This window comes from Bos javanicus, chromosome 10, assembly GCF_032452875.1.
Source record: "Bos javanicus breed banteng chromosome 10, ARS-OSU_banteng_1.0, whole genome shotgun sequence".
In the NCBI taxonomy this organism is placed as follows: Eukaryota; Metazoa; Chordata; class Mammalia; order Artiodactyla; family Bovidae; genus Bos; species Bos javanicus.
The window spans coordinates 21,494,818-21,520,395 of NC_083877.1; the positions used below are offsets into that span (position 1 = coordinate 21,494,818).

Below are 25,578 nucleotides of genomic sequence, written 5' to 3' on the forward strand. Positions count from 1 at the left end.
CATTTCTCTCCTTTAAAGATTAATGGAACCAAATTCATCCACTTTCTGATTTAGTATACTTTTTATTTTCAAAGCAGCAGGATATACTGAGGTAAAGTAAATGAACAAAACTTGAAATAGATCAGTACCTATTACTAGGTAGATTGCTTTCTGCACCTGCAACAGCGTAGGCTCTATCTCAGAAGAGGGGGAGTCTAGAAATGCCTTTAAAAATAAGCTCAGTTTCAGAAAGGGTAATGGGATCCTATTCAGCTACAAGGTCATTCCTAAGACCTAATTTATCTCTAGCGGATGCTATCTTCAATTTTCCAATATTTTCACTTAAGGTATACCTGCTATGGCCCACCCATTTAATCCCTCATTTCTACCCCTTACTACCCAAAGAAGAATAAATGTTTGATCTCAGTGGTAGTGTTCTTTGCTTATCCCACCATTTGAGAGTTTATGACGTCAACAGAGTTACAGTAGCAATAAAAGGGCATCCTCTTTGTTTCATTATCTGTATACTTTAGTAGGGCTTCAAGCCTGTGTCTCCAACTGTTACCAAACAGAAAGAAAGGAAAATCAACATATTTAACAGTATCTAGGTACAGAGGAAACAATAGGGAAATAGAAAAATTATAATAGGCCAAGGAACAGAGTTATTGCTTGTTAACACTGACAATGGGAGAATATATACAAAGCTAAAAAGTAAAATCCAGAAATAAAACATGGTTAATAAGTATATCACCCCACACCACCCCAGTGATGCCAAGAATTGTTTTTATAACCTTTGTTTCAAGTTTCAGGAAATAAGGGAGCTATCTGTATCCTGTGGGAGAGATAGTAAACATCTTCCTGAAGGTCTGACCTGATCACTTTCATAGGAAGTAATACAGCAGGTATAGGGTAAAGACTGAGAGAGAGAAAGTATACAATGAAACAGGGGTGTAGGCAGGGGTACATTTTCCAAGGGCATCACACCTAAGTGAGTATGAGATGCCTCTGTCCATACTTCAGCAGTATGCATAGGTGAGACCTTGAAGGTGGTCTATCTGGGAGTGTTCCATGCTTCTCTCCCTCTGGCTAATCCCATCTGCCTCTGTTGGTAGAGATTCTGCAGCACAGGACAGGAAGGCAGTTAAGGGCGTTTATAATAAAAAAGGGCAAGTAAGGCCCTTTTAACTCATTATATGATGTTTAGCATGACAGTAAACCATTGCTGTTGCTTCCCCATAGTTTTTTCCATGGCAAGAAAACTTATAAGATTTGATACATCCAGTGTGACAAAGGCTATGTCGCCACTTATGAAACTGGAATGTTTCAGTTGGTTTACAGTGATAAGGTAGAGTATTTCTAAAATCAAACTGGGGAAAGCTGGAACATGACTACCATACCCAGAGACCATTACCAGGGAGGCAGAATTATGTCTCTGGGTGAGTGGTACTTTCTTCAATAATTCTTAATACAAAAACAGTAATATAATGAATTCACATGTACCCATCACCCAACTTCAACAGTTAACTCATGGCAAATTTTCTTTGATTTCTGCTCCCTCACACTGCCCTGCTCCACTAGATGAAGCTAAAGCAAAACTAGGATAATCATTCAACTTTCTATCCATAAATATTTTAGTATGCATCTTCAAAAGATAGACATTTTTTTAAGACAGACTTTTAAAAAACAACCACAATAGCATCATGCCTACCAAAAAAACCCATTAAAAGCTCTTTAATCAAATGTCCACTAAATATTCAGTTTTCCTCAACTGTCTCATAAAATGGTTTTATACAGTGTACTCCAATCGAGATCCAACTGAAGAACATTTACTTGCAGATGGTTTATATGTCTCAAGTCTTTTTTTCACCTGTAGATTAATCCCTCCATTTACAAGGATCTTAGAGAGGCTTCCCTGGTGGGTCAGCAGTAAAGAATCTGCCTGCAAGGCAGGAGCCACAGGAGACGTGGGTTCAATCCCTGGGTCAGGAAGATACCCTGGAGGAGGGCATGGCAACCCACTCCAGTATTCCTGCTTTGGGAATCTGATGGACAGAGGAACCTGGCAGGCTCTCAGTCTGTAGGGTCGTAAAGAATCCAACACAACTGAAGCTACTTAGCATGCACACACACAGAGGGATGTTATTTCCCCCAGTGTTGCCTTTTAAGGCTTAGACCCTAATTTCTTGCTGATGAAAATAAAGGGCATTTTGAAGTCTGAGAGCAAAATATTTACCTACCTTTAGTAGGTCACCAGGAGCTTGGTCTAAATATTCTCAAAAACCCAAGACTTAAAAGTAAACTTAGAGCTCCTTACAAACCGTTCTTCTTGTTCCCATGCCCTTTTCCTTTTGTTTTCTGGATCAGAATCATAGTTTCACAAATTTACAAAACATTATTCTAGTTCTCTCTGGAGAAATGAAAATGGCTTTCCCTAGTTCATTCAGTATCTCTATCCAAAAGATATATTCCACTGAAAATCTTTATCTGTGAAACTTTGGTGAATGTTATTTGTGTTAGCATACTTATTAGGTTCACCATGGCCAAGACCTCTCAGTTTAAAGCCTTGCAGTAAGGAATCCACCTGACAATGCTGGAGACAAAGGTTCGATCCCTGGGTCAGGAAGATCCCCTGGAGAAGGAAATGGCAACCCACTCCAGTGCTCTTACCTGGGAAATCCCAAGGACAGAGGAGCCTGGCAGTCTACAGTTCATGGGGTCGCAAAGAGCCAAACATGACTTAGCGACTAAACAACAACTGTGTGACCTAATTTTTAAACCCCAAACCAGGAGGCTACTCTGACAGTAGAATAGAATCTTTGAAACTTAAGACCACTCTGAAAAATTACCACACTTGAAATCTACCTCCCTCTTCACTGGTTACATTTTATGACCTTAACAAGACACCAGAATGAGGCGTTTAGTGTGCAGGCCTAACTGAGGTTTTCATGTGCGGACAAGTTAGACTGGCTCACCTGTAGGACTGGTAGCTGGAAACTAGGAAGGCTCTCCAGTGTGGTTCTGTTCTGCCTCTGACCTTAAGGATGGAATGGGATGATGAAAGATAACTTCCTGGGGTATTTCCTCAGTATTGTTATTGATGGATCAGGTTAAATAAGTGGTTCTTAATCTGTAGTACACTACTCAGGAGAGAAAAGGCTGTTAGCTAAGTAACTCAAGAGGTGAGTTATAATGCCCATTATTTTCCTTTGAGGATGGGGTATTGACATGGAGGTCTGAGATTTGAATTTAACTATGAATAGAAAGACGTAAAGACAATATCAAGATTTTGGTGAGCTATGGAAGGTGACAGACCCTTATCGCAAGGACTGGTAGCAAAAGTATCTTGGAAAACATGAGAAAAAAGATGCTGGTTTATCATTTTCACTGAGCACTAGCTCCCAGCAGTGTTCCAACATAGGGATCTCAAAAGCAACAGAAAAAAAAAAAAAAAGCCAGTTTAATATTACAGGCAAATCTTCTGGTTAAATATTATAGCAGACTGGTATAAGGGATAAGATGAGTGAAAATTAGGCACAATCCAAAGCCTGCCTTCACAATCCAAAGTGAAGGAAATGGTCTTAAAGAAAATTAAGGAGTACAACTTGAGACAATGCTTTTCCAGGGTCTAGAATAGCATGTAAAAAAATCTCAACTTCTTTTCACCTTGAAATCGTCATTTTAGTATATATGTCAATAGTTGAAGCATCACTTCTTTAGGAATGTTAAATTAACTTACCTGAATTATTAGGGGTGAAGACTCTTGTGTGACCTGAATCCCCACTATTTAGAGACGGTCTGAAAGCAAAGACCCCCTGTCCAGAGGAGGCAGATGAAGCTCTAAAGAGGGGAAACAAGAGCATCAACAGAAAAAAGGAAAAGTTAAAGTAAAAGGCATGTGTAAAGGAAGAGCCTACACATTTAAGCCATAGAGGAAATAAATCCCCTGCTTGCAACTGAGAATACAAATAAATAATTTAGATGTGTATTAGACACAGTACTATTCAATCTTCTCTTTTGTTTACAAGGTAGATTATAAATTTCAGTAGTACAGTTCAGTGGAGATAATAACTCCAGGGCTGCCGGCAGAATGTCAGTGGGAACAGATCTCAAGTGAAAGGAAACACACTGTTACTTACCTATAAGATAGGCTGTGAGTAGAAGCTGGTGAAGGCGTTACTGGAAAGCATAAAAACGAGTCTGTGAGATAATCCATGAACTGAGAAGAGATACAGATATTCTGGGGCCCAGGGCAAAGGAACTAGGGATCAAAGATTTTCAGCATATATGTTTGGCTTTGAGGCTAAAGGCAAGTGAAAAAGCCCACAGATCACCTAGCAGCAGATCACTATGAAACTGTCTTTTCCCTTTCATGAGTTTGTAGGCCAGGATCATGAGCACACTGCCCTGATGTGCTCCAATGTATCTGTGCTTTGATTTCCCCTCTAAGTTGAAGATTACCAGAAAGAATGTCTAAACACAATGTGTCGTTAAATTGGTGACATCAGTAAAAATGGCAGAGTAAGGACGTCCACAGGGTCTCTCCATAAAAGGAATGAGAAATCTGGCAAAAATTGTCAGAGTGGACTTTTTTCAGAATTCTGGAAATTAACAAGTGGTTTTTAACAATCTGGGTAAAGTTTATTCCAGAAAAATAACTGAATGTGAGTAAGAACAGTGAGCTTTGTGACATTTTAACTTGCCCTAGTCCCACTTTTCCCTGTCCAGCTCAATGGAAGCATTGAAAACCAACAGTCTGGCCACCATCATAGGGGATGGAATGGGGTCAGAACTCTTTCAAAGCCTCATCCCAGAAAACTGTCATTACTTCACCTGTCTAGCAGTTCACTGGAAGACTTCACTTGCAAGGCTGCCTTTATTTGACCTGACTTGGTGCCAAACTGGCGTGCTGTAGTCCATGAGGTCTTAAAGAGTTTATGACTTAGCAACCGAACCGCAACAAAGTGCCAAACTCAACAGGACTTGGAGCTTAGAGTTCATGGAGCGGGAAAAGCCTTTTCCCCACGAGTGTTTGTTGCAAACAATTAGAGGCATTTGTTTAGGCTGCCTGAGTTGACTATCAATTAGAACAAATAAAAGGCTAATCAAAAAGCATCAAAAGAAAAGCTATGGGAATGAGTTATCTTCAGGGACTTTGAAAAGGAACAACAGGTTCTTGGGAATCAAGGCCATGTGCACAGGGCTATACGCATGCTCAGGAAAGACCTAAAAAGACCCTAAGCTGTCATCTTGGGCTTACATAGAGGTCACACAAGCAGAAAGGGAAGGCTGTGGCACAGGAGTCAACTGCCTGAGTGTTGAAAGTGCACTTCAATATACAGTCCTTTAGCACACACTGAGAGATTCATTGGTATCAGGTGTTTAAAGAAATCTCTGTCCAATCATTAGCTGACCACTAAGCTAACTGAAAAGAGACTTCAGTGGCCACATATGACAAAGAAAACAGATTTTATAGAATTAGTTTTAGAAAGTCACTAAACAAACAATGACAAACAACAACAACAAACTTTGGGAGGGGAGGAAGTATCTGATTCTTAGGGTTGCCATGTTATATTACTTAGCTGTCTGCTGCTGCTGCTAGGTTGCTTCAGTCGTGTCCGACTCTGTGCGACTCCATAGACGGCAGCCCACTAGGCTCCCCCGTCCCTGGGATTCTCCAGGCAAGAACACTGGAGTGGGTTGCCATTTCCTTCTCCAATGCATTAAAGTGAAAAGTTTAAGTGAAGTCGCTCAGTCATGTCCGACTCTTAGCGACCCCATGGACTGCAGCCCACCAGGCTCCTCCATCCATGGGATTCTCCAGGCAAGAGTACTGGAGTGGGGTGCCATTGCCTTCTATTTAGCTGTCTAGGTTTCAACAATTATAAGGCATGAGAGAAACAAGAAAGTAGAACCTATATAAAGTGAAGGAAAAAAGCTGTAGAAACTGTCTTTGAGGAAGCCTAGATACATTAGGTGGAGAAGGCAACAGCAACCTACTCCAGTACTCTTGCCTGGGAAATCCCATGGACAGAGGAGCCTGGTAGGCTGCAGTCCATGGGGTTGCTAAGAGTCAGACACAACTGAGCAGCTTCATTTTCACTCTCATGCACTGAAGAAGGAAATGGCAACCCACTCCAGTGTTCTTGCCTGGAGAATCCCAGGGACGGGGGAGCCTGGTGGGCTGCCATCTACGGGGTCGCACAGAGTCGGACACGACTGAAGCAACTTAGCAGCAGCAGATACATTAGGAGGGCATGGCAATCCACTCCAGTATTCTTGCCTGGAGAATCCCATGGACAGAGGAGCTTGGTGGGCTACAGTCCATAGGGCTGCAAAGAGTTGGACACAACTGAAGTGACTTAGCACACACATGCATGCACACACAGATACATTAGACTTTTAAGAGAAAGCCTTTAAACCAACTATTTTAAACATATTCAAATAACTAAAGAAAACCATGTCTAGAGCACTAAATGAAAGTATGACAATGGTCTCACCAAATAGAGAATACTAAGTAAATATAAATTCTGGAATTGATAAGTTAACTAAAATGTAAACTGCACTACAGATATGAGCAGGCATAAGAAAGAATCAGCAAATTTGAAGATAAATCAATTGAGATTATCCAGTTTGAGGAAGAGAAATAAAAAGGAATGACGAATAATGAACAGAGCCTCAGAGAACTTGATGAAATACCATCAAGCATACCAGCACAAACAAATGGGAGTTCCAAAAGGAAAACAGAGAGGACAAGGGGCAGAGAGAATTATCTGAAGATATAAGGGCTGACAACTTCCCAAAATGATGAAAATATTAATCTATGCATCCAAGAAGCTCAATAAATCCCAAAGATGATAAATCAAAGAGATCCATACCTGGATGCATCATAAACTGTTGAAAGCTAAAGACAAAAAAAAAAAAAAAGAAAGGAACCTTGAAAGCAGCAAAAGAGAAGCCATTTATCACATGCAAGGGATTCTCAATAAAACTGGCACTGATTTCTCTTCAGAAACCACGGAGGCCAGAACACAGGAGGATAACATATTCAAAATGCTAAATCAAACAATGTCAACCAAAAGTTTTAAACCCAGCAAAACTATCTTTCAAAAATGAAGGAGAAATTAAGATACTCCTTGATAATGGATAAAACAACTAGACAAGTTCAGCAAGAAAATAGAAGATTTAAACAACATTGTAAGGACTTTCCTGGTGGTCCAGTGGTTAAAAATCTGCTCTCCAATGCAGGGGAAACAAGTTTGATCCCTGATCAGAGAACTAAGATCCCACATGCTGTGGGGCAGCTAAGCCCATGTGTTAAAACTGCAGAGCCTACACTCTGGAGCCCAAGCCACAACCAGAGAGAAACCACAATGAAAGATCCTGCATGCCACAACACAGCTAAGATCTGTTGCAGCCAAACAAATAAATATTTTTTAAAACACAACAACACTATATACCAACTAAATTAACAGACATCTATAGAACACTCCATCCAACAACAGCAGAATATACACTCTTTTCTGTACCTGTACCTGGAACACCACTTGTACCTGGAACATTCCCCAGGATACACAATGCTTTAGGCCATACAGTTAAATGGATCTAAATCATACAAAATATGTTGTCCAACAACAGTGAAATGAAATTAAGATAAAAAACAAGAGGAAATTTGGGAAATTAACAATTATATGGATAATCAACACTGCTAAATAACTAATGGGTCAAAGAAAAAAAAATCACAGAAGTTAGAAAATACTTTGAGATGAATGAAAACAAAAACACAATATACTAAACCTTGAAAGATTCAGTGAAAGCAGTGCTCAGAGTGAAACATAACTGTAATCATCTATATTAAAAAAGTAGATCTCAAGTCAACAATGAAACCTTCCACTTTAAGAAACAAGAAGAACTAAACCCAAAAGCAGAAGCAAAGAAAAAGATTAGAGCAGAAATAAAGGAAATAGAGAATAGAAAAATAATAGAGAAAAATCAAGACAACCAAAAGTTGGTTCTTTGAAATGATCAACAAAATTCACTAATCCTGGGGGGGTAATGGAGGGATAAATTAGGAGGCTGGGACTAACATATACACACTACTATGTATGCTGCTGCTGCTGCTAAGTCGCTTCATTCGTGTCTGACTCTGTGCGACCCCATAGACGGCAGCCCACCAGGCTTCCCTGTCCCTTGGATTCTCCAGGCAAGAATACTGGAGTGGGTTGCCATTTCCTTCTCCAATGCATGAAAGTAAAAAAGTGAAAGTGAAGCTGCTCAGTCGTGTCCGACTCTTAGCGACCCCATGGACTGCAGCCTTCCAGGCTCCTCCATCCATGGATTTTCCTATGTATAGTTAGTTAAAATAGATTACCAACAAGGACCTACTGTATAGCACAGGGAACTATACTCATATTATACAATAACCTAAATGGAAAAGAATCTGAAATATATATACATATATCGCTGTGCTGTAAACCTCAAACTTACATGATATTATAAATCAACTATAGTTCAATAACAAATTTTTAAAACTCTTAGAGTTGTTTAAAACATTTGACTAATCTTTAGCCGGTTGTCCAAGAAAAAAAGATAGCCTTAAATAACTAAAATCAGGAATAAAAGAGAGTATTACTAACTTGACAGAAATAGGCTAAAACACCTACTCTTCAAAGGGGTGAGTATGAAAGAATCAGAGGAAGACTATTTGGTGAATTTCAAAAATGGCTATTTCAGGAAGAGATCTGTGAATTTAAAAATTGCCTCTTGGGAAAGAAAGGGAAATCCTCTCTGATAAGTATTCTCTATGGACTGACTAATGTCTTAAAAAACAGTAGTAAGAATACTAGTTCTAAGGGGAAAGAGACAAGAAATTAAGTTGGAGTTTTGCAGAGTATTTCTTCTCTGCAATATTTTTACGTCTGATCACATGGACCACAGCCTTGTCTAACTCAATGAAACTAAGCCACGCCATGTGGGACCACCCAAGACAGCCGGGTCATGGTGGAGAGGTCTGGCAGAATGTGGTCCACTGGAGAAGGGAATGGCAAACCACTTCAGTATTCTTGCCTTGAGAACCCCATGAACAGTATGAAAAGGCAAAAAGATAGGATACTGAAAGAGGAACTCCCCAGGTCAGTAGGTGCCCAATATGCTACTGGAGATCAGTGGAGAAATAACTCCAGGAAGAATGAAGGGATGGAGCCAAAGCAAAAAGAATACCCAGCTGTGGATGTGACTGGTGATAGAAGCAAGGTCCGATGCTGTAAACAGCAATATTGCATAGGAACCTGGAATGTCAAGTCCATGAATCAAGGCAAATTGGAAGTGGTCAAACAGGAGATGGCAAGATTGAATGTCGACATTCTAGGAATCAGCGAACTGAAATGGACTGGAATGGGTGAATTTAACTCAGATGACCATTATATCTACCACTGCGGGCAGGTATCCCTCAGAAGAAATGGAGTAGCCATCATGGTCAACAAAAGAGTCCGAAATGCAGTACTTGGATGCAATCTCAAAAATGACAGAATGATCTCTGTTCATTTCAAAAGCAAACCATTCAATATCACGGTAATCCAAGTCTATGCCCCAACCAGTAACACTGAAGAAGCTGAAGTTGAATGGTTCTATGAAGACCTACAAGACCTTTTACAACTAACACCCAAAAAAGATGTCCTTTTCATTATAAGGGACTGGAATGCAAAAGTAGGAAGTCAAGAAACACCAGGAGTAACATGCAAATTTAGCTTTGGAGTACAGAATGAAGCAGGGCAAAGGCTAATAGAGTTTTGCCAAGAGAACATACTGGTCATAGCAAACACTCTCTTCCAACAACACAGGAGAAGACTCTATACATGGACATCACCAGATGGCCAACACTGAAATCAGATTGATTATATTCTTTGTAGCCAAAGATAGAGAAGCTCTATACAGTCAGCAAAAACAAGACCGGGAGCTGACTGCAGCTCAGATTATGAACTCCTTATTGCCAAATTCAGACTTAAATTGAAGAAAGTAGGGAAAACCACTAGACCATTTAGGTATGACCTAAAACAAATCCCTTATGATTATACAGTGGAAGTGTGAAATAGATTTAAGGGACTAGATCTGATAGACAGAGTGCCTGATGAACTATGGACTGAGGTTCGTGACAGTGTACAGGAGACAGGGATCAAGACCATCTCCAAGAAAAAGAAATGCAAAAAAGCAAAATGGCTGTCTGAGGAGGCCTTACAAATAGCTATGAAAAAAAGCAAAACCAAAGGAGAAAAGGAAAGATATACCCATTTGAATGCAGAGTTCCAGAGAATAGCAAGGAGAGATAAGAAAGCCTTCCTCAGCAATCAATGAAAATAGAGGGAAAGAATAGAATGGGAAAGACTAGAGATCTCTTCAAGAAAATTAGAGATACCAAGGGAACATTTCATGCAAAGATGGGCTCAATAAAGGACAGAAAAGGTATGGACCTAACAGAACCAGAAGATATTAAGAAGAGATGGCAAGAATACACAGAAGAACTATACAAAAAAGATCGTCACAACCCAGATAATCACGCTGGTGTGATCACTTACCTAGAGCCAGATATCCTGGCTCTAGGTGAAGTCAAATGGGCCTTAGGAAGCATCACTATGAACAAAGCTAGTGGAGGTGCTGGAATTCCAGTTGAGCTATTTCAAATCCAGGAAAATGATGCTGTGAAAGTGCTGCACTCAATATGTCAGCAAATTTGGAAATCTCAGCAGTGGCCACAGGACAGGAAAAGGTCAGTTTTCATTCCAATCCCAAAGAAAGGCAATGCCAAAGAATGCTCAAACTACCGCACAATTGCACTCATCTCACATGCTAGTAAAGTAATGCTCAAAATTCTCCAAGCCAGGCTTCAGCAATATGTGAACCGTGAACTTCCAGATGTTCAAGCTGGTTTTAGAAAAGGCAGTGGAACCAGAGATCAAATTGCCAACATCTGCTGGATCATCGAAACAGCAAGAGAGTTCCAGAAAAATATCTATTTCTGCTTTATTGACTATGCCAAAGCCTTTGACTGTGTGGATCACAATAAACTGTGGAAAATTCTGAAAGAGATGTGAATACCAGACCACCTGAACTGCCTCTTGAGAAACCTGTATGCAGGTCAGGAAGCAACAGTTAGAACTGGACATGGAACAGCAGACTGGTTCCAAATAGGAAAAGGAGTATGTCAAGGCTGTATATTGTCACCCTGCTTATTTAACTTCTATGCAGAGTACATCATGAGAAACGCTGGGCTGGAAGAAGCACAGGCTGGAATCAAGATTGCCGGGAGAAATATCAATAACCTCAGATATGCAGATGACACCACCCTTATGGCAGAAAGTGAAGAAGAACTAAAAAGCCTCTGGATGAAAGTGAAAGAGGAGAGTGAAAAAGTTGGCTTAAAGCTCAACATTCAGAAAACTAAGATCATGGTATCAGGTCCCGTCACTTCATGGCAAATAGATGGGGAGACAGTGAAAACAGTGGCTGAGTTTATTTTTGGGGCCTCACTGTAGATGGTGATTGCAGCCATGAAATTAAAAGACACTTACTCCTTGGAAGGAAAGTTTTGACCAACCTATGACCAACCTAGACAGCATATTAAAAAGCAGAGACATAGTCTAGTCAAGGCTATTATTTTTCCAGTAGTCATGTATGGACGTGAGAGTTGGACTATAAAGAAAGCCGAGCGCTGGCTGAGTGCCGAAGAATTGATGCTTTTGAACTGTGGTGTTGGAGAAGACTCTTGAGAGATCCTTGAGAGATCCAACCAGTCCATCGTAAGGAAGATCATTCCTGGGTGTTCATTGGAAGACTGATGTTGAAGCTGAAACTCCAATACTTCGGCCACCTGATATGAAGAGCTGACTCATTGGAAATGACCCCGATGTTGGGAAAGATTGAGGGCAGGAGGAGAAGGGGACGACAGAGGAGGAGATGGTTGGATGGTATCACCAACTCAATGGACATAGGTTTGGGGAGACTCCGGGAGTTGGTGATGGACAGGGAGATCTGGCGTGCTGCAGTTCATGGAGTCTCAAAGAGTCGGACATGACTGAGCAACTGAACTGAATTGAAGAAGCCAGATACTCTTCAGGCTAACGTAATTGACATCTAGTTAATCTTCTTTTAGCTCTAACTTCTACTGCCATCTTGTGGCAATTAAAAAAAACCCAAAGTCAATTACTCAAAAGTTCTATCTCCTGACCAGAGGGTTTCAAATACTTCCTATTACTCAAGTTTCAATTTTCTCCTTATCAGTTTGAGAACAGAAATATTATTCAAAAGTAGTGTCTGGATACCTGGGATCACTGTATAGAGAAAAAGGAAGTAAAATGGCATTATATTATGCACAGAAAACCCAAAATCTGCTGGTAGTTTTACAGAATATGTTGGTTTCTGAAAACTTTTTTCTCCCCCTCTTACCAGTAAAAGAATCCCTCGGAGTGCTCCTTCCCTGAAGACCTCTGGCTCCCTGAGGGAAAAATAACAGGAAATAGATCCTGATTCTCTGGCTTCCATATTTCATGCTACATATACATTGAAGAATATGTTGTTCTCCCAGAGTGGGTAGTGCACAAGTCCAAGAAAGACCCACATTTTAATCCTTCCAAAACGAACATGATGGACACTGTTAATGTGGTCCACTATTTTCACCTCTATTCATTCCAAGCTATGAATCAGGTCTGCTTCTAATATCAGGTCTGCATTGCGAAAAGAGAGACAATTCATGCCAAAACCAATCGGTTTAATATTCTTGCTTTAATCTTGGCTTTCATTTAGCATTAGAAATCTCAGTCTGGAAAGACAATGTAAACATTACTTACTTGTCCCAAGTTACTAAAGCCAGCCATTCTATAAGGGGTAGACTCCACTGAGGAGGACCGACTGTATGAAGTGAAACAAAAACGAAAAGCAAATAAAGCTGGTATTAAACCTTTATAAAGTCTCCTCAGTCCCTGTCTCAGCCACATCTAGGCATTTCTTTCATCTTCCATCTTCTGCCAACAGTTTTAATGTTTCTGTGTAGCTTTCTACTCACCTGACCACTTGGCTACTATGCTGAGAAATGGGTCGTGGAGTAACTAAAAGGGAATAAAACAGAGGATGAAAAGTTGCCATTAATGGTGTGCCCTCTTTTGCATAGCCTGTCTGTTGCAAGTTAGTATCTGCGAGTTTGGCCTTTCCATATCATATATAATAGGAAAATCACACTATACTTTCTGAGAGGAAAGCATCTTCCTTATGGTTCATAGTTTATGAAAAAGGGTATTTATTTATCTCACGCTTATATTTGGGCAAAACATGGTCTCTACCTGACTGAGATGGAGACGTGATGCCCACTGGTCGAGGTGTGTTTAACCTGCAAGGAAGAAAAAAAACAAAGGCAGTTCTAATCTCTGTAAGCAGAACTTAGTGCCTGCCACCTTAGAGGATCAATCACACCATTTATTTATAAAAATAATAGCCTCCTCCCTGAGCATGGTGGAAGCAAGTTTTCCATATGGGTCTCCTTGGCTCTCCAGTTCCCTAAATGAAATCTTCTCCACTTCTCTATTCCCCGTAATAGAAGTTCTGAAGTCCTTTCATCCTTCCCTTAGTGCTTTACCAGATACTCTCAACTTTACGTACATCTATCCACCCATTTACACATCCACCATTCCCTCACTCCCTCCATCCCCTCTTCCATCTATCTACAAGCATTTATTTAGTGCTCATGTATCTTAGATCCTGAGGTTACAAAGATAACTAGAATGTGGTTTGTTTTTGAGAGGCTTAGTGGGAAGGCAATAAAAAAGCAACATTAAATGTAATAATGGGTGTATTAGAAGTACAGAGTATGCTAGAACATTAGACTTTAGCTTCTGTGAATCAATGGCCATGCTTTTTTAATCCATCAATACAGAGCTGATACTAAAAATATTTAATGATTGGTAGGGTACAGACATTTATAATTAGAAAAATTGGTGATGTACACCCAGCACCTAACACGGTACATCACAAAGAATAGGCAATTAATGAATATTTATTGAATAAATGAATAATAGAACATCTAACTCTGCCTAATAGTCTTGACAGAGGAAATGACACATGAGTTGAATTTTGAAGGATGAGTAGAATTTCATAAGATGACGGTCAAGGGTGAGCACTGCATTCAAGATTTTACATCAGTGCTTTTCAGTGAGTAACTCTTTCATGGTTAAGTGAAAGATAAATTCATAAACCATTTCCTCCACCTCAGAGCCCACATAAGAGTTAGAGCCAAGTGTTAAGAAAGGATAGATATTTTCAAAGAGGGAAGCTATGGCGCCTGATAAAACTGACCTGCTTCCTTGGTACCAACTTGGAGATTCCTGTAGGTGAAAAAAATGGGGGTGAAGGAAGCTTTAGCTCAAGAGTCCCCATCAATGGATCTTACTTGTCAGATAACTAAGCTGCAATGTCTTCTAGTTGTGGTTACTAAGATTTCCAATAGAAGAAAACAGCTGCAGTGTTTCCTTAGAAACACTTAGCTTTAGGGGAAGAAAATTTTAGTCTCTCTTCACAAAAACATATTGGGAATCCTGAAGACTGATATACATGGAGAAATATAGAGAATCTATGGAGAGAGAAAGGAAAATATAAGAGAAAGATCAAAAGGCATGCTATATAAACACAAAGAACACTCTTGGGAAGAGAGAAATGTCTAGGAAATAGAGTTTGATGGAGAAGAAGGGTCCTGAGTGCCTTGGGATTCTTGAAGAGAAATTTTAAGTTACAACAGATAACTCTTCTGTAAAAGAGCTTCCCCATGTGCCATGTCATGATTCATTGATGTTCGAGAATGGGTTACCACTGTGCTAAATTTTGTCCTCTCATCCCTTCAAGGTCTTCTGTGGCCTTGTCCATTTACTACAGTTATGTTTATTTTACAAACATTATCAATTAATACCTGCCATGGAAAACTATTCTATTCAGTCAGCTAGACAGATGGGCAAAATAGAGGAGAAAATAATAGTACGGAAAATCTATTTTATTCACCTTCCTGATGGCTTGAAATTTCTTCAGTTCTCCATTCTCTTTCCTTAAGACTGACAGCTCTCTAGGCAAAAGATGGAAACGGTGAGCTTCAGCAGGTCAGTGGAATAAAAAAAATCCTGATTTTTATTATCATCAAATCTAGTTAATGCTTCCAGAGAGATGTTTGCCACTATACAAGATAATTCTGACAGAGACCTAGTGATTCAGGTCAGCAATGGCAGGGTTGTGGTGGTGAGAAGAACCAGGTGGAGAAAATAAGCATCATTTGGTATGGTTTCAGAGGCTTTTATACAGAATTGCATCTCTTCTCCACATGCACCCCTGGCCTGAAGATGTCTGAACATTTCTGTCAGGGATTCCATCTTTTAGCTTAAGACTTCCAAAACACATCCTCCTACACGTAACATTTTAAATGCTATCTCCCATCATTATTACTGTGAAAAAGCCATGTCTGATTTCTCTGAAGAAGCAGTTTTTGACAGATGGAAGTAAAAGAGGAAAGCTATAAAGAGGGAAGAAAGAGAAAAAGAAAATGGAGACTGAGGGAACAAAATTCTGTACTGAACTTACCCAAGACAAACATAAACACACATGAAGCAATGTTCAGGCTTTGGAACCATAAGGATATACAGGCTCTAGCTTCCCTGGAAAGGGCTCTTGGGTAACCTGATTTGTCACTTACTTGTCCTGGTTGGTCAGTGTTTGCTGTGACTCCTGCATGGCTGCTTCTAACTCTGTAATTCTGTGCTTATAAAAGGCGATGAGGAGATCTGTTTGTTTCTTCTGGAAACTCCACACCTACTAGGGGAAAACAGGCCTTTGACATACAACCTCATAACTCCTTTCCCCTTACTTCCAGCAACAAACAGGAATTCTTCAATTCATACTCTATTACTGATTGTTTTCTTCTGGAGCATCTGACCTAATTCGAGGTTCCCCAAAACTAGGGAAAGCCAAAGCTTTATGTTTCCAGAATAACACCTTCCTAATATCTTAATGAGAATACTGACACAGATCAGCCCTTTTAAAATATAACCATTCATCATGAGCAAGAAGCGTGACAACCAACAACAAAAAAAGTTTCCAAGTTTAGAATTGGTTCTGACCTTACTCGTTTACAATTAGTTTGGACTCAGCTTCCACATTCCTAGATACTGGAGAGCACTGGTAACCAATTTATTTTCCCTAAGATACATAGAGATACTTCCAGGCTGTTTATACTGCTACAGTAGAGGGCAAAGAGACACAGACGGAGATGACTTTTCCTGAATATTATTTCTGGGCATGGGCAAATAATTTTATCTTTTGTTTTCATTCACCATTTGATGTACTGATGTGCCCATCATGGGATTACTGAATCAGATCAAAAGTTAATATTTAGAAAGCGTTTTAGCTTTGTCAGGCTGTACTTTTGAATACACAGCAGTATTTATGTCTCATCTGTTTCCTACCTATTCAAGCCATAAACCCTTTGTCTGAGGTCCTTCCTAGATCTGGTAGTTTTGGCCATAAACTTTTCATTCTTGTCTAATTTGCAAATTGCTTTTGCTACCTTACTAAAGAATTCTATTTCTGAATCTATACAGTCTCCAGACTCAATTTTTTACTCAAAAACAAACTAAACTAATTCTATATAGACAAGAACTCACTGTAGTCTATTTTTGAAATTGTTCTTATTTCCAATAAAAGTAAAAACATATTCAGTTTAGAAAATTTGAATAACGCAGAAGCAGAAAAAAAGGCACTCACTCCTGAGAGTCATCTAAAACGGCAAAGGATTAAGAAGAAATAGATACTACAGGTAGATATAATATATAGCCAAAAGCCAGTACCCCAAACATCCTAACCTACTCTTGGGATCAGTTTGTGATAAAATTGTTAGCATCAGGCTTGGGTCAAGAAAGCCCAAATCTTTCTCTAGACGGGTTACTCCTCCCCTAGTCCTGTGTGAAGGGGGAACAGACCCTCCCCTACTGTGGAATTCCAGGGGACAAGACTAGACTATTGGGGGAAACTTTTGCCTAGGGCTAAGCAGGCCTGCTTCACATACTTAACCAAAAAAACTAACACCCAAACCTCAGATCTGACCATTCCAAGAGGAAGAAACATCACTCAGTAAACAACCATAAGCAAAAAAAATTAGAGGAGAAAACAAGTGATTTTTCCCAAAGCTAGAGTACAAATGTTTGATCTATTTCAAATATATCTACTAAAGGAGATTCTAAACTCAGTAATGAATCTCAGTATTTTACAAATCTCAAATGTGAGCAAATTCATTATTCTGTCTCATTCAAATCCTTCAGCCTCATAAAAAGGTTATAGATTCTTTAGGACAAGTTTTGCCTACTTGCTTTTAGTTGGGATAATTTTATTCATATAACAACAGAGCAGATAGTAACAAAAGTAGTTCTGTTGATAACATTAAACATTGTATAATGCCAAGTGTTAAATATTGTTTATTTCCTTGGAACAATGCATGGAACTACCTACTTTAATACTCAGATTCCTTTCCTGTGTCTTCATATTAGGACCAGGTAAAGGCATCATCGTCTTCTCATGCTCTGGATTCCCACTCCTTTTAGAATTGATAACATGGGACATAATTTTTGTTTACTGTAGACTACTTTTTAAATTTCAGTTCTGAATTAGATCCAGTTAATGCCAAGAGGCTGGAAAAAGTAAGGAAGAAACCACTGAAAGATACTGACAGAGTCACCATACAGAAGTAAAGGTGAGCTAATTGGTTTCTTAAGATAAGACATATGATCCAATGTGGGTGTACATATTATTGCCTTAATTGAAAGTTGCCTTTTGTCTCATAAAATATATTTTGGAAATGAATAGTAGCTTGACCAGCTTTGTGTGTGTGTATGTGTGTGTGTGTGCCAAAGAATGGCTTTCCTAATTTTTACTTTTAAATGCCATTTTTTTTTAGTTGAAGATTTATATACCCATGCAATTTTGATGCTTTGAATATTTGTAGAAGAGTTGCTAAGTTTAAAAAATTTACTTTAAAAGCATCAGTAGGGACTTCCCTGCTGGTCCAGTGGCTAAGACTTCACATTTCTAATGCAAGGGGCCCAGGTTCAATCCCCGGTGAGGGAACTAGATTTCATATGCCACAACTTAGAGTTTGCATGTCACAACGAAGATCAAAGATCCAAAGAGCCACAACTAAGACTGTTGCTGCTGCTGCTAAGTCGCTTCAGTCGTGTCCGACTCTGTGTGACCCCACAGACAGCAGCCCACCAGGCTCCGCCATCCCTGGGATTCTCCAGGCAAGAATACTGGAGTGGGTTGCCATTTCCTTCTCCAATGCAGGAAAATAAAAAGCGAAAGTGAAGTCACTCAGTCCTTAGCGACCCCATGGACTGCAGCCTACCAGGCTCCTCTGTCCATGTGATTTGCCAGGCAAGAGTACTGGAGTGGGTTGCCATTGCCTTCTCCTGGGCTCAGCCAAATAAATAAATTTAGCTCAGCTGGTAAACAATCCACCTGCAATGTGGGAGACCCTGGTTCGATTCCTGGGTCAGGAAGATCCACTGGAGAAGGGATAGGTTACTCACTCCAGTATTCTTGGGCTTCCCTGGTGACTCAGCTGGTAAAGAATCTGCCTGCAATGCAGGAGACCCGGGTTCAAACCCTGGGTTGGGAAGATCCCAGTATTCTGGCAAGGAGAATCCCATGGACTGTGTAGTCCATGGGTTGCAAAGAATCGAACACGACTAAGCGACTTTCACTTTCATATAAAAAAAATTGGTAAATTCACTATCTATCTTAGGTACTCAAAATGTATTAGTTTCCCTTATCCATCTTTGGTGAAATTGACTCCCTTTTTCCTTAATATCTACAGGTCTTAGGTGCTGTTGTTGTTTTTTGGCCATGCCATGTGGCATGTTAGACCTTAGTTCCCCCTGCAGTATAAGCTCAGAATTTAACCAACAGACCACCAGGGAATTCCCATAAGTTCGAATTACATCTTAAGATAATCATATAGTTGAGAAATGTAAATTTATCCTTTCCAAGTATTCAGCTAAAAAAAATGAGAAGACAGAATTAAAATATCAGCATCTTGCAACTCAGTGAACTAATGAATCAATGTAAAGTTCATCAATTTCTACCATCACACAAAATGAGAGATAGAAAATCATTACATACCTCTTGGTAGAACACAGCACTGCTGTAAGTAGTCTTGTCTCATCCCCTCCCCTCAACTTAAATGGTTCTGATTAAGCCTAAATAACTATTAACTCAGAGAAAATATAGAGCACAAACAAGCATATTAAATGACTCCAGGTAGATACAGTGTGCAAAATCCATGCTATGAACAGCCTTACAGCACAAAAGACCATTTTCTTCAACAATAGTAAAAAAGAAACAAGAGGAAACTTACAGTTTAAAATAACCTTAAGAGACAAAATAGTCAACTCAGTTATATAGAGTTTATTGAAACCAATTAAAAGTTTTAAAATAATTATGAGACACTGAGGTAAACTTCCAAACTCATTCTATGAGGCCACCATCACCCTAATACCAAAACCTGACAAAAATGCCACACAAAAAAAGAAAACTACAGGCCAATATCACTGATGAACATAGATGCAAAAATCCTTAACAAAATTCTAGCAAACAGAATCCAGCAACATATTAAAAAGATCATACATCATGACCAATTGGGCTTTATCCCAGGGATGCAAAGATTCTTCAAGATCCACAAATCAATCAATGTAATACACCACATTAACAAATTGAAATATAAAAACATATGATTATCTCAATAGATGCAGAGAAAGCCTTTGACAAAATTCAACATCCATTTATGATAAAAACCCTCCAGAAAGCAGGAATAGAAGGAACATACCTCAACATAATAAAAGCTATATATGACAAACGCACAGCAAACATTATCCTCAATGGTGAAAAATTGAAAGCATTTCCCCTAAAGTCAAAAACAAGACAAGGGTGCCCACTCTCATCACTACTATTCAACATAGTTTTGAAAGTTTTGGCCACAGCAATCAGAGCAGAAAAAGAAATAAAAGGAATCCAGATTGGAAAAGAAGAAGTAAAACTCTCACTGTTTGCAGATGACATGAGCCTCTACATAGAAAACCCTGAAGACTCCACCAGAAAATTACCAGAGCTAATCAATGAATATAGTAAAGTTGCAGGATATAAAATTAACACACAGAAAGCCCTTGCATTCCTATACACTAACAATGAGAAAACAGAAAGAGAAATTAAGGAAACAATTCCATTCACCATTGCAACGAAAAGAATAAAATACTTAGGAATATATCTGCAAGCACTAAATGCTGGAGAGGGTGTGGAGAAAAGGGAACCCTCTTACACTGTTGGTGGGAATGCAAACTAGTACAGCCACTATGGAGAACAGTGTGGAGATTCCTTAAAAAACTGGAAATAGAACTGCCATATGACCCAGCAATCCTACTGCTGGGCATACACACCAAGGAAACCAGAATTGAAAGAGACATGTGTACCCCAATGTTCACTGCAGCACTGTTTATAATAGCCAGGACATGGAAGCAACCCAGATGTCCATCAGCAGATGGATAAGAATGGATAAGAAAGCTGTGGTACATATACACAATGGAGTATTACTCAGCCATTAAAAAGAATACATTTGAATCAGTTCTAATGAGGTGGATGAAACTGGAGCCTATTATACAGAGTGAAGTAAGCCAGAAAGAAAAACACCAATACAGTATACTAACACATATATATGGAATTTATAAAGATGGTAATGATAACCCTATATGCGAGACAGCAAAAGAGACACAGATGTAAAGAACAGTCTTTTGGACTCTGTAGGAGAGGGCGAGGGTGGGATGATTTGGGAGAATGGCATTGAAACATGTATATTATCATATGTGAAACAAATTGCCAGTCCAGGTTTGATGCATGATACAGGATGCTCAGGGCTGGTGCACTGGGATGACCCAGAGGGATGGGATGGGTAGGGAGGTGGGAGGGGGGTTCAGGATGGGGAACACATGTATACCCGTGGCAGATTCATGTCAATACATGGCAAAACCAATACAATATTGTAAAGTAAAAAATGAATAGATAAATAAAACTGAAAAAAAAAATACTTATGAGACACTGAGGAAACTGAATATTAACTGACTAATGCGATGGCACCCCACTCCAGTACTCTTGCCTGGAAAATCCCACGGATGGGGGCGCCTGGTTGGCTGTGGTCCATGGGGTTGCGAAGAGTCGGACACGACTGAGCGATTTCACTTTGACTTTTCACTTTCATGCATTGGAGAAGGAAATGGCAACCCACTCCAGTGTTCTCGCCTGGAGAATCCCAGGGACGGAGGAGCCTGGTGGGCTGCCGTCTATGGGGTCACATAGAGTCAGAAACGACTGAAGTGACTTAGCAGTAGCAGTAATAGATAATATTAGGGAATTATTTTATCATGACATGGTTATATTTAAGAAAAGAGTACCTATCTTTTAGAGACAGGCTCTGAAATATTTACAAATTAAAATGATATGATATCTGACTGGCTTCAAAATAATCTAGATGGGGTGGCAGGAGATGGGATTGTCCAGAAAAAGGAAGACTGGCCATGAGCTAGGAATTGGTGAAGCAGGGTGATGGATATAAGGAATAGGAAATACTAAGAGGGATAGTATGAACTCTTGTACTTTTGTAGCTCTTCACCATATTATACAAGAGACATTCAGAAGTATGAATCAATAACTAAAACAAAAGGTGATATGAAAAACAGAAGAAGCATGTATAAAGTATAGAAATAATAATTAAGAGGTGACTTTAGTGTGGAAGTCAAGTGTTCCAGGCACAGAGATACAAAACTGTTATACACTACATGGTGTATAAAAGAACTAAATCTACCCTATAGGTTAGGTAATAAATAACCTACATAAGAACTTATGTGGTACATAAAATGTGAAGTGGTAGCTGTGGATGACATTGGAGAGAGAAGATCTGGAGGAACCCCATCTTAAGGGAACTAGGTGTCACTCTGAAGGGTCGGAAGGAAACAGGTGATAGGACATCAAAGGGTTTTGAAAAGGCAGTTAAATGTTCAGATTTGTAACTGTTAGAGTAATTATGATGCTCAAAGAGATTTTTTTTTTCTAAATGCTTCTGTATCAAAAGCAGGGGACTTCCCTGGTGGTCAAGTGGTTAAGACTCCATGCTTCCACTTCAAGGGGCATGAGTTCCATCCCTGGTTGATGAACTAAGATTCCACATGCTGTGCAGTGCAGTCAGAAAGTTAAGTTTTGGTTTGAACAAAACAATAGTATTTGCTCTGTAATCAAAGCAATATTATCTCTTACACTGGGGCCTAAGTTCCTCAACCTGCTCAGTAGTGACAAAGAACTCAACTATACTGTTTCAGAAGTCTTATATGGTGACAGATAAACTCTTTCTTTTCAGGTAAAATAATCTTTGACTAAACAAAACCTTTCTTCAAAGGCATCATTGATTATCTCAGTTGTTCAATGTTTAAATTCAAGTGAAGGATGGGAAACTGGTCTGGTCTATTGATGAGATCGGGTCTTGACTTGATTTTATTCAAACGACTTGTATGGTAGTTATTTATGTACATTAGCAAAACATGACTTCAAAGTCAGGCAACTATCGATCAGATCTTTTTTGTATAGTTCTTCTGTGTATTGTTGCCACCTCTTTTTAACATCTGTTTCTGTTAGGTCCATACCATTTCTGTCCTTTATTGTGCCCATCTTTGCATGAAATGTTCCCTTGGTATCTCTAGTTTTCTTGAAGAGATCTCTAGTCTTTCCTGTTCTATTGTTTTTCTCTATTTCTTTGCATTGATCACTAAGGAAGGCTTTCTTACCTTTCCTTGCTATTCTTTGGAACTGTGCATTCAAATAGGTATATCTTTCCTTTTCTCCTTTGCCTTTTGCTAGAATATGGTCCTGCCCGTTTGTTTACAGACTGCCTATGGCTGCTTCTATGCTATAACAGCAGAGTTGAGTAGCTGCAACAGAGACTGCATGGCTTGCAAAGCCTAAATATTTACTGACCTTTCAAGAAATATTTGTCTATCCCAACACTAAACTAATAAAAGTCTTTTTCTGTATTTTCATTTATGCCTCTTGCTCTGAATTTGTCTTTCTTTGTGAATTTACATCTTTCCCTCTTCTCTCAGTATCTTCTCTCTCTTTATTTCCTATTTTACTGATACCCCATCTTATCTGTTCTGCCTATTTGAATTTACTTAATGGATATTTATTTTATTTCTTTTTTTAAAATAATTTTTATTTGACTGTGCTCAGTCTTCCTTGTTGCACGGGCTTTTCTCTAGTTGCAAAGAGCAGACTTCAGTAGTTGTGGCTCAGTAGTTGTGGTTCCCAGGCTCTAGAATAAAGGCTCAATGGTTGCGGCGCACGGGCTTAGCTGCTCCTCAGCGTGTGGGATCTTCGTGGACCAGGGATTGAACCCAAGTCTCCTTCATTGGCAGGCAGATTCTTTACCACTGAGCCACCAGGGAAGCCCTATTATATTTCTTAATTTTAAAGTGGAAAGGGCCCAACAAAATGGAAGAAAATGTTTGCAAATCATGTATCTGGATAAGGACTTGTACCTAGAATATATAAAGAACCCTTACAACTAATAATAAAAAGATAATCTTTTAAAAAAATGGGCAAGGGCAAAGTATCTGAATAGACATCACTTTAAAGATGACAAATAAATAGCCCATAAGTACACAAGAAGATGCTCAACATCAGTTCAGTCAGTCAGTTCAGTTGCTCAGTCGTGTCCAACTCTTTGCGACCCCATGAATTGCAGAACGCCAGGCCTCCCTGTCCATCACCAACTCCCGGAATTCACCTAAACTCATGTGCATTGAGTCGGTGATGCCATCCAGCCATCTCATCCTCTGTCGTCCCCTTCTCCTCCTGCCCCCAATCCCTCCCAGCATCAGGGTCTTTTCCAATGAGTCAACTCTTTGCATGAGGTGGCCAAAGTATTGGAGTTTCAGCCTCAGCATCAGTCCTTCCAATGAACACTCAGGACTGGTCTCCTTTAGGATGGACTGGTTGGATCTCCTTGCAGTCCAAGGGACTCTCAAGAGTCTTCTCCAGCACCACAGTTCAAAAGCATCAATTCTAAATGTAAATCAAAACCACACCATGATACAAGTTCATACCATTAGGATGATTATAATAAAAAAAGACAGATAAAACAAATGTTGATTAGAATTTGGAGAAATCAAAATCCTTACACACTGCTGGTAAAAATGTAAAATAGGCAAGCACTTGGGAAAACAGTCTGGCAGTTTCAAAAGTTAAACACAGAACTACCATCTGACCCAGTGATTTAATTCCTATGTATACATCCAAGAGATACGAATATATATGTCCACACAGAAACTTGTATACATGTGTTCATAGTGGCATTATTCATAATAATGAAAAGGTGGAAACAAATTAAATGTCCCTCAACTGACGAATGAATACATGAAATGTATATCCATCTATAGTATTACTTGGTCATGGAAAGGAATGAAATACTAATGAAGTTCTAATATTTTTACATGAATGAACCTTGAACACATTATGCTACGAGAAAGCAGAGCAGAATTCAGACAATAACAAATATATTATAAAATGTTAGAGATAAGATTTCCAATGAAAAATAAAGCAGGATAAGTAAACTTGGGGCTGCTATTTGAGATAAGTCAGTAAAAGTCTGACTGAGGAAAGAAAATGTGAGCAAAAGACAATCTAGACATTACTTGGATCAGTTATTCAACTTCACAGATTAGGAAAACACATTTTCAGACCTTGCTGACTTTACCAAACTGGCACTTCACTAAAGTGATGATTAACTGACCCTTTCCATGTATTTTATCTTGATTACTTGACCATGTGTAATTGGTCCCATGATTAGGTAGGTTAGAACTCAGACTACATATAATTTCTCTACTGATCATTAACTAATCCTTGGTTTAGTTATTAACCAAAGCTCTGCTCTTTCTCTTGTCCATGTGACCTTGTTTACATTTCTGCTTGAGTCTCAGCTGGATTTTATCTCCTCATAATGTTAAATAGTATCTCAAATATGATGGTTCACCCAAGCAGCTAAAAACAGGATGCCGTGAAAGCCCTCATTTCCCTTCCTCCATCTCCAGAGTCAGGACTGATGACATCAAAGGGGAGACATCAAAGAAAAATGAAATCTACTCTCTTCAGCCAAACATGACAAAGGACCATCTTCATGTTTAATAAAAGAATAACTCTCAAAATAATGAGAAGAATAGAGAAGAAAAACAGTGATAAAATCTCAAGAAACCTGCCCAGATAAGAATCCCATGAGGCCATGAAATGATCTTGGTGGAGAACTAAAGAATGAAAGTGAAAAACCGAAATTTTTACAATTTGGGAACTCTCTCAAATCTGTCCTGTCTCCTCTTCACCTCCTTCCACAACTCGATTGCTCCTGACTGAGTCAATAGCATGACAACATATCATGCATCAGGAAAAGAAAAATATCTTCTAAAGTTCAGACAACTAATTATAAATACTAAATTAAGAATTAAA

At 39.2% G+C, this 25,578-nt stretch overlaps 1 protein-coding gene across 1 annotated transcript in view; it reads right to left on the reverse strand.

Moving 5' to 3' along the window:
* Positions 1-82: 82 nt before the first annotated feature.
* RNF212B (ring finger protein 212B) overlaps positions 83-25,578 on the reverse strand; it is a 30,989-nt gene continuing 5,493 nt past the window's right edge. The window contains exons 5-15 of the mRNA XM_061430424.1: positions 15,692-15,807; positions 15,010-15,070; positions 14,314-14,342; positions 13,305-13,351; positions 13,031-13,073; positions 12,816-12,876; positions 12,415-12,463; positions 4,116-4,155; positions 3,716-3,816; positions 2,952-3,013; positions 83-1,096 (exon numbers count right to left, since the gene is read on the reverse strand). Of these exons, the coding sequence (XP_061286408.1) occupies positions 1,031-1,096; positions 2,952-3,013; positions 3,716-3,816; positions 4,116-4,155; positions 12,415-12,463; positions 12,816-12,876; positions 13,031-13,073; positions 13,305-13,351; positions 14,314-14,342; positions 15,010-15,070; positions 15,692-15,807 (675 nt within the window). The 3' untranslated portion in view covers positions 83-1,030. The remainder of the gene's footprint in view (positions 1,097-2,951; positions 3,014-3,715; positions 3,817-4,115; positions 4,156-12,414; positions 12,464-12,815; positions 12,877-13,030; positions 13,074-13,304; positions 13,352-14,313; positions 14,343-15,009; positions 15,071-15,691; positions 15,808-25,578) is intronic.